At 48.6% G+C, this 14,364-nt stretch overlaps 1 protein-coding gene, 1 non-coding gene and 1 pseudogene across 4 annotated transcripts in view; 1 reads left to right on the forward strand and 2 right to left on the reverse strand.

Moving 5' to 3' along the window:
• Klhdc4 (kelch domain containing 4) overlaps nt 1-4,165 on the reverse strand; it is a 29,178-nt gene extending 25,013 nt beyond the window's left edge. Inside the window, exons 1-4 of one of the 3 annotated variants that reach the window (XM_021220488.2) lie at nt 4,008-4,165; nt 1,807-1,898; nt 1,303-1,381; nt 187-285 (exon numbers count right to left, since the gene is read on the reverse strand). In XM_021220488.2, coding sequence (XP_021076147.1) covers nt 187-285; nt 1,303-1,381; nt 1,807-1,898; nt 4,008-4,106 — 369 coding nt within the window. In that variant the 5' untranslated portion in view covers nt 4,107-4,165. Of the gene's footprint in view, nt 1-186; nt 286-1,297; nt 1,383-1,806; nt 1,899-4,007 lie in introns of those variants that run through there. The other 2 variants (XM_029532715.1, XM_029532714.1) reach the window with 2 other exon arrangements.
• An 888-nt stretch (nt 4,166-5,053) lies between these two features.
• Nucleotides 5,054-5,156, forward strand: LOC115062719. Its single transcript, XR_003842651.1, has one exon. It is a non-coding gene; the product is annotated as a U6 spliceosomal RNA (small nuclear RNA).
• A 6,344-nt stretch (nt 5,157-11,500) lies between these two features.
• On the reverse strand, nt 11,501-12,316 carry LOC110337679 (annotated as a pseudogene).
• Nucleotides 12,317-14,364: the final 2,048 nt, after the last annotated feature.

A 14,364-nucleotide genomic window follows, 5' to 3' on the forward strand; every position in this document is an offset into this window, starting at 1 on the left:
GTGGGGGGTGGGGACATCCATGTGGAGACAGGGGGATGGGGAGGAGGTATGGGATGTGGAACAGTCAGAGGGGGCTGGGAATAAAATCTGGAGTGTAAAAAAATAAATTAATAAAAATCAATTAATTAAAATAGAAATGACAGACTTCCGTGTGCAGAGGACTGTGGCAGTCAGTTCTGGCCTTACCTGATGAGCACAGCGCCTGGGAGGTGGGCCAGGGATGTCAACTTTTGTCCAGGTGTCCTTTCTGATACTGTAGATGTAGAGTTCATTATACATGAAGGTCTGCGGGAAGGAAGTGGATCATCAATGCCACAGACGGCACGCAGGCAGGCAGCCAGGTGACAGCAGCAGGGAGACCCTGCAGGAGGCTTGTAAACTGACCCATACCAGTGCAGACAGGTCATGTGCAAGCCCAAAAACGGTCTGCGAGGACATGACAGATGCTCCGGACTTGCCACAGGCTTAAGTCTCAATGAACCTATGACCAGGTAAAAATGCTAACTGGAAGATGCACTGTGCATGCCTAAAGCACCAAACCTGCCCCCTCAGCCCAGCCCAGCACACCTTAACATGGGCCCAGAATGCTAACCTCAGTCCATCACTCTGATGTGATGAATAGCATGGCCACATTAGCGTCCTTTCCCCACTCTACACTCAGAGCTCACAGAGGACTTACAAGTCAGGGGCCAAGTGCCAGTGTGCAGACACAGAGGAGACCTTACAAGTCAAGGACCGCATCTCAGTTTGCCGACTGACTCCTCAGAGCCTGAGAGCCTCTGCTGCACAGGCCCAGCATTCCTGTCACTCTGAACTTAAGCCAGTTTTAAATGCGTGAAAACACAGAAAGCAAGCTGGCCAGTGAGATGATTGGAGCTTGCAGCAGGCCCTGGAGGAGCCCACGCTTTCAGCTCCTTTCCTTCTAGACTCCAATTTCACTAACACGTTCTCTATTCCAAACAGCTCTGAAGGCTGGCCTGTGGGCACAATGTCACAGACCACACGCCTAGCATGAGGCCCGGCATCACAGGGCTCAACAAGAGCAACCCAGCGACAGTGCACATATGGCCCAACAGAGCCAGGCTCTGCTGACTAAGAGAGGCCAGGACCCCTGCAGCAGTCAAGAGCCTGCGGTGGGTCCCTAGGGGATTCTGGTGACTAGACATGCACACCTCACCTCAGGCTTGACACTTAGCATGTGGGAGAGCAAGAGGGGGTGACAGGACACATTTATATCACCAACTTAAATTTACTTCTAATGAGCCCCGAAAGGTTGGGAGAAAAGAAAAACATATACTTTACTTTTTGGCCATTGAAATATTCACCTCCGAAAAGGATTAACTCATCTTTCTCAGGGTGAGCAGACAGGGAGGCATTTAACCTGCAAGACAAAAGCCACAATGGAGCGATGTCAGAGAACACGACACCAGGCTAAACAGACTCCCATTCCCTTCCCTATACCACCTCAGAGTACAGGACCAACCTCCAGCCCAACACCACGTTCATGCTCACAGGAGAGCCCTGCAACTAGGCAAGCTCCCCTAGAACTAACTGAACAAGCACACAGGAAGACATGCAAGCTCTAACTACACGTGGGACTTTCCTGACCAGTCCTGGTCAACTCTGGTCTTAAAGGATGCACGCCTTTAATTCTAGTACCCAGCCGGGAGGCAGAGGCTGGCAGATCTCTGAATTCGGACACAAGCCTGGTCTACAGAGAAGAGTTCCAGGACAGCCAGGGCTACACAGAGAAACCCTGTCTCAAACACCCCACCCAAAAAAGGGAAACAAAACTTGCCCACTTACCGTGGGGAGGGTGGAGGACATGGTGTCTCTGTGACCTGGGTCTTTTTGGCATCCAAGGTCTGGAAATGGGCTATGAGGGCCTCCAGGTCTTCCTAAGGATAAAAAGCAGCTATATGTAAGACTGCCTAACCACTCTCTGAGTCAAAGGCACGGCCAGCTTTTGTCCCATTGGACTGACTGGACTGGGATCCAATCACATCTGAGTACTAACATGGATCTGAAAATAGATCCTGACACATTCAGGGAATACTGTGACAGCAGCAGCTTCCTGTAGGTGTAGATGCATGCACACCCCTCCTGCCAATCAATTAAGGGTTTTCTATGAAGGAGACTGCACCCTGGCCACACTGCCCTCAACAGCCTCTGACAACCTGTTTGTGCCAGCAGCCTGCCTTGCTGTCTACACAGCTGCAGCCTGCCTTGCTGTCTACACAGCTGGGATCCCTCTTGCTTACTGGTTTCCAGCCCCTATTCCCATGCTAACATATAGGTTCCACGGGAACAGGCCTTGCGTCCTTTAGACCAGCGCCTGAATGGCGGGGTTGGTGCTGACCTGCAGTCTACCACTCGACAGCCCCTATGTCCCAGCTGTCACCACAAACCTGGACACTAAGGTAACAGGCATGCTGGCCAGCGCTGGAGCCTTCCCACACCCACGCAGCACCCACTCCCCTGAGATTACCAGGGTGTCCAAGTTTGTTTTCTATTGCTGTGATCAAAAACAACTGGGGAGGAAAGGGTTTACCTCATCTTACAGCTTACATTCCATCATGAAAGGAAGTTAGAGCAGGCACCTGGGAACCCGGGGACAGGAGAGGAAACAGAGACCAAGCTGCCTCCTAGCTAGTTTGCTGTAGCTTACTCAGCTTGCTTTCTTAACGACCCAGTGCCACCTGCCCGGGTATGGGTTAGGTCCTCCAACACCAATCACTAATCAAGACAACCCCCCACCCACCCCAGATTTGCCTAGAAGCAGGTTTGTTTTGTTTTGTTTTGGTTTTGGTTTTTTCGAGACAGGGTTTCTCTGTGTAGTCCTGGCTGTCCTGGAACTCACTCTGTAGACCAGGCTGGCCTCAAACTCAGAAATCCGCCTGCCTCTGCCTCCCAAGTGCTGGGATTAAAGGCGTGCACCACCACGCCCGGCTCTAGAAGCAGGTTTTAAAAAAATGTATTATTTCATGTGTGTAGGCCTCTTGCCAGAATGTGTGTCTGTGGACCACATCACAATGGCCAGAGAGCTGTGAGTTCCCAGGTGGGTTCACAGAATAAAACCTGGATTCTCTGGAAGAGCAACAAATGCTCTTAACAGCTGAGCCATCTCTCCAGCTCCACACAGGCCAATCTTATGGAGGTAATTTCTCAATTGAGGTCCCCTCTTCCAAGGTTATGAGGGTGGGAGCCCAGGAAGTCCTGTGCCTGGCAGACCACTGAGCTAAACGTGGCCATCAAAGCTGCCTCCATAGTTTCTTGGGTCAAAAAGCCCTAAGTCAACAGCAAGCACGGTGCTTAGCCTGAAGTTCGGCACAGATCCACCTGTAGGTCCTGGGATAATCAATGCCTATAAGAATATGAGTGAAGGTCACAACCAATTGTCCTGAAACACTGCAGTTCCAGTGACTTGATTACTAAATCCTGCTGATGGTGGCACGCCTTTAATTCCAGCACTCCACTCTGGGGGAAAAGCAGTGGGAGTTCTCTCAGTTCGAAGCCAGCCTGGTCAACAGAGTGACTTCCAGGACAGAGAAACCCTGTCTCGAAAACCAACAGATACAACCCCAAAACTCCTACTCAGGGCTCACTCCCTGAGGCTGCTGGAAGAAGATCTGCTCTCCTTTAGGGGATCGGGGCTGGGGAGAGGCGCAGGACCGTTACGATTTTATTCCCGGAACGCAGACCTGGACAAAGCAGGAGTCACCCAGCTTCAGTTCTCCTCCACTAAGCCCCACCACGTTGCTTCCCTCTGCGCACAGTAAGGTGGGCACGCGGAACCCAACAGGACAGATCTGGTCTTCCATGGAAGAGTGGAAGAGAGCGCGACCGGGTAAACAAGGAGTCTCGGGACTGCAAAGAGACCCGGGAGACGAGGAGAGGCCCGGGGGCACCGGGCTCGGCGCAGGCCCGAAGCCACCCAGGGACCCCGGGCGCAACCCCGCCTCCGGCTCTCCGGCCCGCGGTCGCACGCCGCTCCACGTCCCGCTCACCTCCTCCTTCCGCGAGCGCTTGGACACCTTCTTCTCCATCTTGGCGGCCGTCTTCTCCGCGCCGCGGCCCTTCTTCTCCTTCTTCCCCTTCTTGCCCATCGCGCCGGTTCGGAAGCGGCGCCCGGGAGACGACGGGAAGAGAATGGATGATGCTCTGCCGGGCCGGAAGCGAGCGGCGCGCTATAGGAGGCTCACTTCCTGTCCGTTGCTCTGGTGTTCCGTGGAGCAGTCGACCCCATCAGTACTTTGGGACCGTCTCGGGTCGCGTGAGTACGGAGCCGCTCCCGGGGCGCACCAGCAGGCTGCGTGACTGTAAACGAGACGCGAGCGTGTGGGATGCTGACGGCCTCATCCCGCAGAGGGATTTCCACGTACTTAGGGATTCCTGACCTGAATTAAGGCAGCCCCCTTCCCTACCCCATGTAAACTGTGCCAGGAGCTGTCAGGCTCTCCCGCAGTGACTTTGCCCTCCTGCCGGCTTGACTCCACTGGACCAGCTTGTCCCTCCATTGAGAGACCCGGGCTGGTGATGGGCATCTGCACTCCCACTGGTGCTTGATTTACGGTCTTGCAGATAGATACGTGATGGGAAAATCTGCTCCCGGGTTTGACCTAAATGGTACAATGGAAGAGGGACCCGCGGTTTTGAAACATTGCCTAGAGGGTGTCGTTTTTGAGCTGTAATCAAGGAATGGCGCAAAATAAGGACAAGGGCAAGCAAAATACTGGCAAAGGGAACACAGGGACGAGGAAATAATCTTTCTCGGTGGGAACGCTGCCAAAGCACAGCCTTTAAAGAAACTGCCTTGGATCAGGCCAACCACTAATCATTGACGCTCTGAGGAGGCGTGAGCTCCCAATTCAGTTCCAGATTTTTCCATAAACCTAGTTCTTAAGAGAAATTGCTTTTGAGGAAAACAATGGTGTTGTGTGGTTTCTTTTTTCTTTCTTTCTTTCTTTTTTTTTTTTTTTTTTTTTTCCTGAAGAGATGACACGGAAACAACTTTTCACTCCAAACAGGCTGTCAACAGATAAAAGAAATGTGCCCTCTTTGGCAGCAGATATGCTAACATTGGAATGATACAGCGATTGTTAGCATGGCCCCTGCTAAAGGATAGCACACAAATGCATGACGAGTTCCATTATTTTTCTTATGTCTTTTTGGAGACAGGGTTTCTCTGTGTAGCTTTGGCTGCCCTGGAACTCACTCTGTAGAGCAGGCTGTCCTCGAACTCAGAGATCTGTCAGCCCCTGTCTCCCAAGTGCTGGGATTAAAGGCGTGTGCCACTGCTCAACTTTATTCCATACTTTCCAGAGCTGAAATTGAGATTGTCTTCAGAAAGCTCATCTCGACTAGAACCTATCTGTCGTGTTGCCTGGTGTGCATCCCTTAACAGGCCCACCTCGCTTCCAAAGGAAAAGCCAATCAGGAAGTATTTTTACCACCTGTACTGGCTGGTGTTGTGTGTCAACTTGACACAGGCTGGAGTTATCACAGAGAAAGGAGCTTCAGTTGGGGAAATGCCTCCATGAGATCCAGCTGTAACGCATTTTCTCAATTAGTGATCAAGGGGGAGGGTTCCTTGTGGGTGGTGCCATCTCTGGGCTGGTAGTCTTGGTTCTATAAGAGAGCAGGCTGAGCAAGGCAGTAAGAAACATCCCTCCATGGGGTCTGCATCAGCTCCTGCTTCCTGACCTGCTTGAGTTCCAGTCCTGACATCCTTTGGTGATGAACAGCAGTGTGGAAGTGTAAGCTGAATAAACCCTTTTCTCCCCAACTTGCTTCTTGGTTATGATGTTTGTCCAGGAATAGAAACCCTGACTAAGACACCATCCAAAGGCCGCTGTGTGTGTGTGTGTGTGTGTGTGTGTGTGTGTGTGTGTGTGTGTGTGTGTGGTAGGGTATCTAGGTGGAGATGGGTGAGGGGAAGGTATCTGATTAAAATATTGTATACAAAAAAGCCCCACACAGCTGGGCAGTGATAGCGCAAGCCTTGAATCCTAGCACTCAGGAAGCAGAGATAGGTGAATCTCTATGAATTCAAGGCCAGCCTGATCTATAAAGAGAATTCCAGGACAGCCAAGGCCACACAGAGAAAACCATGTCTCATAAAAGATAGATAGATAGATAGATCTAAAAGACCAAAGAAATTATTCCAAATCCAGTAGCTTGGACTCAGTAGCTTGTTGAACTACTGAGTTGTTTGTTTTGTTTTGTAGGAGCATAGGTGACTCAAAGACAGCCAGCCATGTCTCATAAAAGCCTCACCTAGCATGGGTGGATGATGAATTTGTAACACTGTATCACTGGTACCCAAGCCACCTTCCACCTCCTGTATAGCCTGGCACTAAGCCCCATGCAGCTGAAGCGGCTGAGGGAGGAGTGGTTGGAGTCTCTAGGGAGAGTCTGTGGTGCCCCCCTCCTTCTGCAGGAGAAAATGAAAAGACCCAATTTTGTAAGAAGCTATTAACATTCTCAACTGTTTGCAATATATAGCAGTGTTCTCCTTCAGCCCTGAGAGGGCGAGTATATTCTCTGCGGAAGATTTAGAAGGATCTGCAAGTTGCAGGGATTAATGCTTTCATTATCTGAAAGAATCTCAAAGCTAAATTGGGAAACTCTTGATACAGGTCACAGTGATTCACTGGAGGTTAAAATTTTCATCACTAGAAAAGACACAGAATAAAACTGCTTTGATTTATCCCCCCCCTTTTTTTCTGTTGTTTGTTTTTTTTTTTTTTCTGTGTATCCCTGGCTGTTCTGGAACCCTCTCTGTAGACTAGACTGGCCTTGAACTCAGATATTTGGCGACCTCTGCCTCCCAAGTGCTGGGACTAAAGGCATGAGCCACCACTGCCCAACCAAAACAGCTCTGATTTCAAGATGGAGACAGGAATATCATGCCTGGAGGAGAGAATTCCCCTCCCCCCAAAGTTCTACAAAAGGGAAAAGAGTGGGGGAGGAACCAAATGAAGGCTCTGCTGGTCTCCAAGGCTGCTTACAGATCATGTGTAATGATGGGGGGGGGGGGGATTGGTTACCTGATCAGAGATAGACAGCCACATGAGCTGAGCCTCCAGACACCTTCTGTACTGTTGCAACAGGTGTACCCTGCCCACTGCTCAGGTGAACCGCTGTTTCTGACCAGCTTTAACCTAAAACATCCCTAATCCTCACTTTTCTGAAAATATTAGGTAACCTCTGAGCACCACGCTTAAAGTGGAACAGGCCTTCAAAGCACATCACACCAGTCCACTACACACACCAGCGTTCCCTCTTCAGGCCTGTAAAAGGAAGACTATATTCTCTGTGGAAAACTTAGAAAGATCTGGAAATCACAGGGATTAATCCTTTTATTATCTGAAAGAATCTCGAAGCTAAATTGGAAAAGCTCTTGACGGTACATGTCACTGTGATTCACGGGAGGCTGAAATGTTCATTACCAGGAAAGGAAGGGAACAGAACAGGGAGAGTGAGGTCAGAATCCTAAAATAGTGAAAAGATTAAGTACCGAGTTCTATTTTAGTAAAATTCACATCTTTGAAAATTTAATAGATTGACTTAAATGTAACGCGTCAATTTTAGACTCCCTTTTATGTCTGTGGCAGGGCGCCCTCTGCTGTCAACTTGAAGTTCAGAGGAGAAAGAAAAGTCCACTAACAACAAAGGACTTGAAGAGGATGCTAACAGTTAACCACCTTCACCACAAATAACCAATGTGATTGGAAGGGGCTGAGTCACTTCATTTAACATTAACTGGAAGTTCTACAGCGTGAGACATCATTTTAGGCCACAGGAGGTACACCAGAGAGCAGGCTTTCTTCTATCCAGACAGACAAACGTATGAAGACAACGGCCAAAGGAACCAAGAAAGGGGGTTGGGTAGGGATAGAGAGATGGTTCAGGAATTAAGAGCTGACTCCTGGATCAGTCTGCTAGCACTGACACATCACAACCATCTGTAACTTCTGTGAGGGGGTTCTAGCGCCCTCTCCTGGCTTCCTCAGGCACTGCATCTTCAGCCATGGTGCATAGACATGCATACAGGCAAAGCACTCATACACATAAAACAAGAATAAATCTTTTGAGGAGGAGGAGGAGGGGAGGAGGAGGAGGAGGTAGCAGCTGGATGTTGGGTTGGTGGTTCATGTCTTCAATTCCAGCACTCAAGAGGCAGAGGCAGGTGGATCTCTGGGTTCAAGACCAGCCTGGTCTACAGAGCAAGTTCCAGGACAGCCAGGGCTACACAGAGAAACCCTGTCTCGAAAAATTTAAAAAAAAAAAAAAAAAAGGCAAAATAAAATACAAGAAGGAAAGAAAGAAAGAAGACTGAAATGCAGAAGCGAACCCATGTAGCAGATGTGATGTCTCACTTCCTAGTTGTTTAGGGAGGGTATAAATCCAATTGTGCATTACAATGAAAGCTAAATTATTCTTCTTTAAAGCCTTATTTAGTGACCTACTATCTGGAGGTCCCCGTGTTTTCCCAGGGCCTAGTGCATGCTCGGCAGGTGCTAGCCACGTGCTCTTCCACTGGCCAGCATCCCAGCATCTCCCATAGTCTTTTTGTTACTTATGTCTAGTTTCTGCTTTTGTAGTAGGAGACACACTGTTGCTTCTGGTCCTTTTCAAGGTGTCAGTGAGTAAGAGCGTGTTCAGTGTGCCCCTGGGATGGCTGATTCTGCCACTGTCTTCTGCAGGTGTCCTGTGTGGTTGAATAACGGATTGATTGGAAACTCATTGTTTAGATTTTCTACGGCCATACTTCTCAACCTTCCTAATGCTGCAACCTTTTAATACAGTCCCTCATATTGTGGTGACCCCAGCCATACAATTATTTTCCACCCCTGTGAAAGGGTCATGCACCCCTCCAAGGGATTGTGACCTAAAAATTGAGAACCACTGCCCTATGGCCTAATATATTGTTGTTGAATTCTTCTACTTGTTTGAATCAAATCCAGAGATGGGAAATAGTATAATTTTCTACCATAGGAAAGATGTATCCTATTCTTATTCTTATTCTCTAAACGATAAGCATGTGCTTAAAGTGTGCACATGTGGCTAAGCTGGGACAGACAGCTGCTGGGAAACAGAAGGGACACACACTTGCCCTGGCCTCTGGGAAGATGCTGCAGCTCAGACTGGAGAATGGAGGATAAGCAGAGAGTTCATGAGCCTGGGAGTTCCAAACTGGAAATCCATGTGCAAGTGAGTGCATGTGTGTGCAAGTGGGTGCATGTGTGTGCAAGTGAGTTCATGTGTGTGCAAGTGAGTGCAGATCTGAAGGAGGACAAAGGGGCACTAGACCTGCAGGAGCTGGGATTGCAGGCAGTTGTGAGTCACCACAGGACAGGGAACAGAGCTCAGATCTCTTAACTCAGAGCCGTCTCTCCAACCAGGTAAGCCATCTTTATTTTTTTAATATTTATTTATTTTATGTATATCAGTGCACTGTCGCTGTCTTCAGACACATCAGAAGGAGAGCATCAGATCCCATTACAGATGGCTGTGAGCCACCGTGTGGTTGCTGGGATTTGAGCTCAGGGCCTCTGGTAGAGCAGTCAGTGCTCTTAAACGCTGAGCCATCTCTCCAGTGCCAGTAAGGCATCTTTTTTAAATAAACATTCTCAAGCTTCTTGCTATGGAGTTGCATATGGTTTGCTTCTAAATAAAAGAATAAGATGAAAAATAAAGGTGTAGAATTAAATATGCATTGACCTATATGTCTGTTACAAGGCCACCACCACAGCTGGAAAACACTTCCTCCCCCAGAAACTTCCCTGTACTCTTATCTAGTCTCCCCTCTGCGTCTCTGTCCCAGGGCGCTCACGGGCAGTGATTCCTTATGTTAGAAATGGAGTCGTGAAGTGAATGTCTTTGGGGAGGACATTTAGAGGACTCTGGCTTCTTTCACTGAACCTGATTGTTTTGAGAGTCGCAGGTTTATCTGGGAGTGTTATTGACTGTTTCAGTTCCCCATTCTCATTTTCATTCTCTCATTTTCTCTCTCTCTCTCTCTCCCTCCCTCCCCCTCCCCCCTCCCTCCCTCCTTCCCTCCCTCTCCCAGGCCCCTCTTGTGATAGTAATCAAACTCAAGGCCTCCTGCATGCTGGACAAGCACTCTACCACTGAATCTCCATCAAGTCTAGCGAATTCTCTCTGTGCAAACGCCGCCCCTCAGTTTTTTTGTTTTTGGTTTTGGTTTTGTTTTTGGTTTTGGTTTTTCGAGACAGGGTTTCTCTGTGTAGCCCTGGCTGTTCTGGAACTCACGTTGTAGACCAGGCTGGCCTCAAACTCAGAAATCCACCTGCCTCTGCCTCCCAAGTGCTGGGATTAAAGGTATGCGCCACTACGCCCTGCTGACCGTCCCTCATTTATCGATGTACCACTCAGTGTGGATTTGAGCTGCCAGCTGCTTCCAACTTGAAGGTGTATTACTGAAGTCTCTGCTTTGAACAACCTGAGCATGACTCTTATAGACATGTGCTCTCATCTCTTTGGGCAGGTGCTTAGGAGCAGAGTAGCTAGGTCATAGTTAGGTTAGTTAGGTGTGTGTGTGTGTGTGTGTGAATGTGTGTGTTCATGTAATCTTTTAACTGCCCAACCATTTTTCTAATGTGACTAATAGGTTTTCTTTGATGAAGAAATAAATCAATTTGGGCTGGAGAGATGGCTTAGTGGTTAAGAGCCTGACTGCTCTTCCAGAGGTCCTGAGTTCAATTCCCAGCAGCCACATGGTGGCTCACAACCATCTGTAATGGTATCCAATGCCCACTTCTGGTGTGTCTGAAGACAGCAACACTGTACTTAGATATATAAAATAAACCTTTTAAAAAATAAGCCAATTTGAGCTGAATTCAATGAAAAAAAGGCAAATTTATTTAGGAATGGGCTTCTGGGCAAGTTCACTAACCTCAGGAGAAGAAACCAGAATGGGCAGGCTTACTGAGGGAAAGGTTTTGATAGACTGTAGACAAAAGAAAATGACTTGCCCGGGCTTGTGCTGGGGACACTGGGGGGAAGGCTTGAGTGGCTAGTGACTTCAAGTGAAGGGGGTTGGGACAGCTGTCAGGAATGAGGGACTGGGCCCTTTGTCCCCCGTTCTGTTCAGAGGCTTTCTGTGTGGGCAGGGTTGGAGAGAAGGAGGGAGGAATTTGCCCGACCACTTCAGGGAGGGAGGCAAGATAGGGACGCCAACCGAACAGTGACCACACCATGCCACATCCCCAGTAGCCACAGTGGACAGTTGAGACATTTTATCTTGTGCACACTGTGGTCTCTCACCAGGGTTGGAGTTTGTCCTGGTCCTGCGACCGCTTCATTTTGAAACAGTGTTTTCAGTCTATAGCTTAGATACTGGGGTTGTTTTTCTTTTTCTTTTCTTTTCTTTTCTTTTCTTTTTTTCTTTTTCTTTCTTTCTTTTTTTTTTTTTTTTTGCCAAGCTGTGACTGTTTATTAACTGATCAGATTACAAAAATACCACAGTGACACCTCAGTTCATCCGTCTAATGAGCCTGTTTATCTGGTCTTCCCTGCTGCCAACATCTCCACCTTCTACAAAGTCAGTTTTCTTCTTCATCTCACCTCTCAGGGAAGATAATTTGAAGGACCACAGGAAGTTATTTGCTTCCTTGAAGTGTTTCCCAACTGTATAGATCTCATGAATTAGATCCTCCATGCAGATGATGCCAAACTTACCAAGAGATCGAGCAATCAGGGAGTCTGTCAAGGCGATCCGCTTCTTGTTGGTTTTGCCATAGCCGCGCTTGTAGATGAGCTGTTTACTGACTTCAGGTTGGGTTACCCCCATGCTATGTAGGGCTCCACAATCTGCAACATGTTAATTGAAGCCTTGTTGAGCTTAACAAAGGTGCCATTGAAGATCTGTCGAAGACGAAGGAGCTGCAGTACCTTGCGGACCTTTGGGCTTACTCCATTGATACCTCGGATTCTGATGACAAAGGCCAGCTTGGGTTCTGCGGGCACATGGAAGTTGCCGGCTTTCCTTGCCATCCTGGCCCTCCGCATCTCAGTGCGGTACATCTGCCTGTGCTCCTTGTGATAGTGCTTTGCCTTCTCATAGATGAGCTTCCTCCTTGCCTTTCTCAACGTCTTCAGGGCAAACTTCTTCCTCAGGTGCTTCACCTTCAACCCAGCGAAATTCCTTCACTTTTTCTTAAGGGTTTCTGGCACAGCGGGAACCTTTTTCTTAAGAGTTTTTGACACAGCAGGAACCTTTTTCTTAAGGGTTTCTGGCACAGTGGCAACCTTCTTTTTCTTCTCTGGAACAGCCTCCATGGTTCCAGCCGGAAAAGAAGAGGTTTTTTTCTTTTCTTCTCTTCTCTTCTCTTCTCTTCTCTTCTCTTCTCTTCTCTTCTCTTCTCTTCTCTTCTCTTCTCTTCTCTCTCTCTCTCTCTCTCTCTCTCTCTCTTTCTTTCTTTCTTTCTAATTTTATAAAGTGAAGAAAACCAAAGCAAACATGAAGGAGTTTCAAAGTCGGGTGTGGACTGCTCTCCTGTCAGGAAGAGCCTAAGTTAGCACTGAGGAGACTTCCTGCTTGGATTGAGCAGGGTCTTCACCGTAGCTTCCCCCTCTGCTCAGTGATAGCGGGACCCTCCTTCACTCTTACATTATTTGCTTTTAGCATGAACTTTTCTTTCCAGCTCTGCCTGGAACCAAAGTCCTAGCGCAGGTCAGATAAACGCTCCTCCGCTGAGCCTGGTCGTCAGCTCTGCCCCCTCTGAACTTCGTGCCCGACTCCCTTACTAGTAAGTCCCACTGACCTGATGGGATGCCAAGGAGAGGAAAAACAACCAAAGCTACAAGAAGCTCGCACTGTGGAGCAGACAACACCGCTGAGGTGTGTGTGCGGTAGGCGCACTGCACTGGGAGGCGATAAGGGTTCAAGGTCATCCCTGGCCACAGGGAGAATCAGACTCGGGTGTCTGAGAGGTGGGCGTGGCTGAGAGGTGGGCGTGGCTTCCAACCCTTGTCCGCTACCCCTGGCTTCTGCCCAGCCCTAGGCTTCCAGGATGTGTGGTCTGTGCTCTGGGTTGTGCTGTTCTAACAGGAGGGAGATCAGTTCTCACTGCTATTTAAATTTGCATTTTCCTAATAATGTATGACTCTGTGCTGGCTCATCTTATGTCAACATGACACACAAACTAGAGTTATCTGACAGGAGGGAACGAAACTGCTTCCATAAAAATCCAGCTGTGAGACTTTTTTAAAAAAAAATTTATTTAACTTTATTTTATGAGCACGTGGTATGAAAGTATCTTACCCTCTGGAACTGGAGTTATAGATGGTTAATTGGTCCTCTGGAAGAGCAGTCAGTGCTCTTAACCACTAAACCATCTCTCCAGCCTCAGAAAGGCTGCCTAAAGCAGAAAGCCCAGCCCACTGTGGGTGGTGCCATCCCTAGGCTGGTGGTCCTGGCTCTTTAAGAAACCAGGATGAGCAAGCCAGAGGAAGCAAGCCAGTAAGCAGCACCCCTCCATGGTCTCTACATCAGCTCCTGCATCCAGGTCCTGCCTTGACATCCTTTGAGGATGAACAGGAATATGGAAGTATAAGCCAAATAAATGCTCTCCTCCCCAACTTGCTTTTTGGTCATGGTGTTCTGTCACCACAATAGTAACCAGGCAGAAAATACATGTGATTTGTAAACTCACCTGTCAACTGTCTGCCTATGTCTGTGTCGAAGGGACCCTGGGGAGACCAGGGCATCGGACTGGTTTTGGTGGGATGCCAGAGGCCAGCAGAGGGAACAAGAGGCTTCGGGACACCTGGCAGAGGTGTCACCCATGCCTCCACGTTGCCTGGGATAGGGGACATGGTATTTCCAGGGACCACCCTGTCCCTCTGTCCCATCCTTACCTTCTCCTCAAACTGGAACAAAAAGAAAAGCAGAGGAATGTGAGTTCCTGGTCAGGAAGTTGATACCAAAGTCTCTCTTCTTACAAAGTGATGTGTGTGAGTGTGTGTGGGTGTGGGTGTGTAAGTGTGTGTGTGTGTGGGTGTGGTAGGTAGGTGGTGTGTGAGTGTGTGTATGCATGTTGGTGTGTGTGAGTGTGTGAGTGGTGTGTGGTATGTGTGTGTGTTGGGGTAAGTATGTGTATGCATGTGGGAGTGTGTGTGGTGTGTGAGTGTGTGTATATGGTGTGTGATGTATGTGAGAGTATGTGTGTATGAGTGTGTGTGTGTGTGTGTGTGCTGTGTGTGGTATGTGTGAGTGTGTGTATGATGTGTATGTGTGAGTGTATGAGTGTGTGTATGATGTGTATGTGTGAGTGTATGAGTGTGTGTGTATGTGTACATGCTTGCCACAGCACATGTGTGGAATTCAGAGGAGCA

Source organism: Mus pahari, chromosome 20 (genome assembly GCF_900095145.1).
Source record: "Mus pahari chromosome 20, PAHARI_EIJ_v1.1, whole genome shotgun sequence".
NCBI lineage: Eukaryota > Metazoa > Chordata > Mammalia > Rodentia > Muridae > Mus > Mus pahari.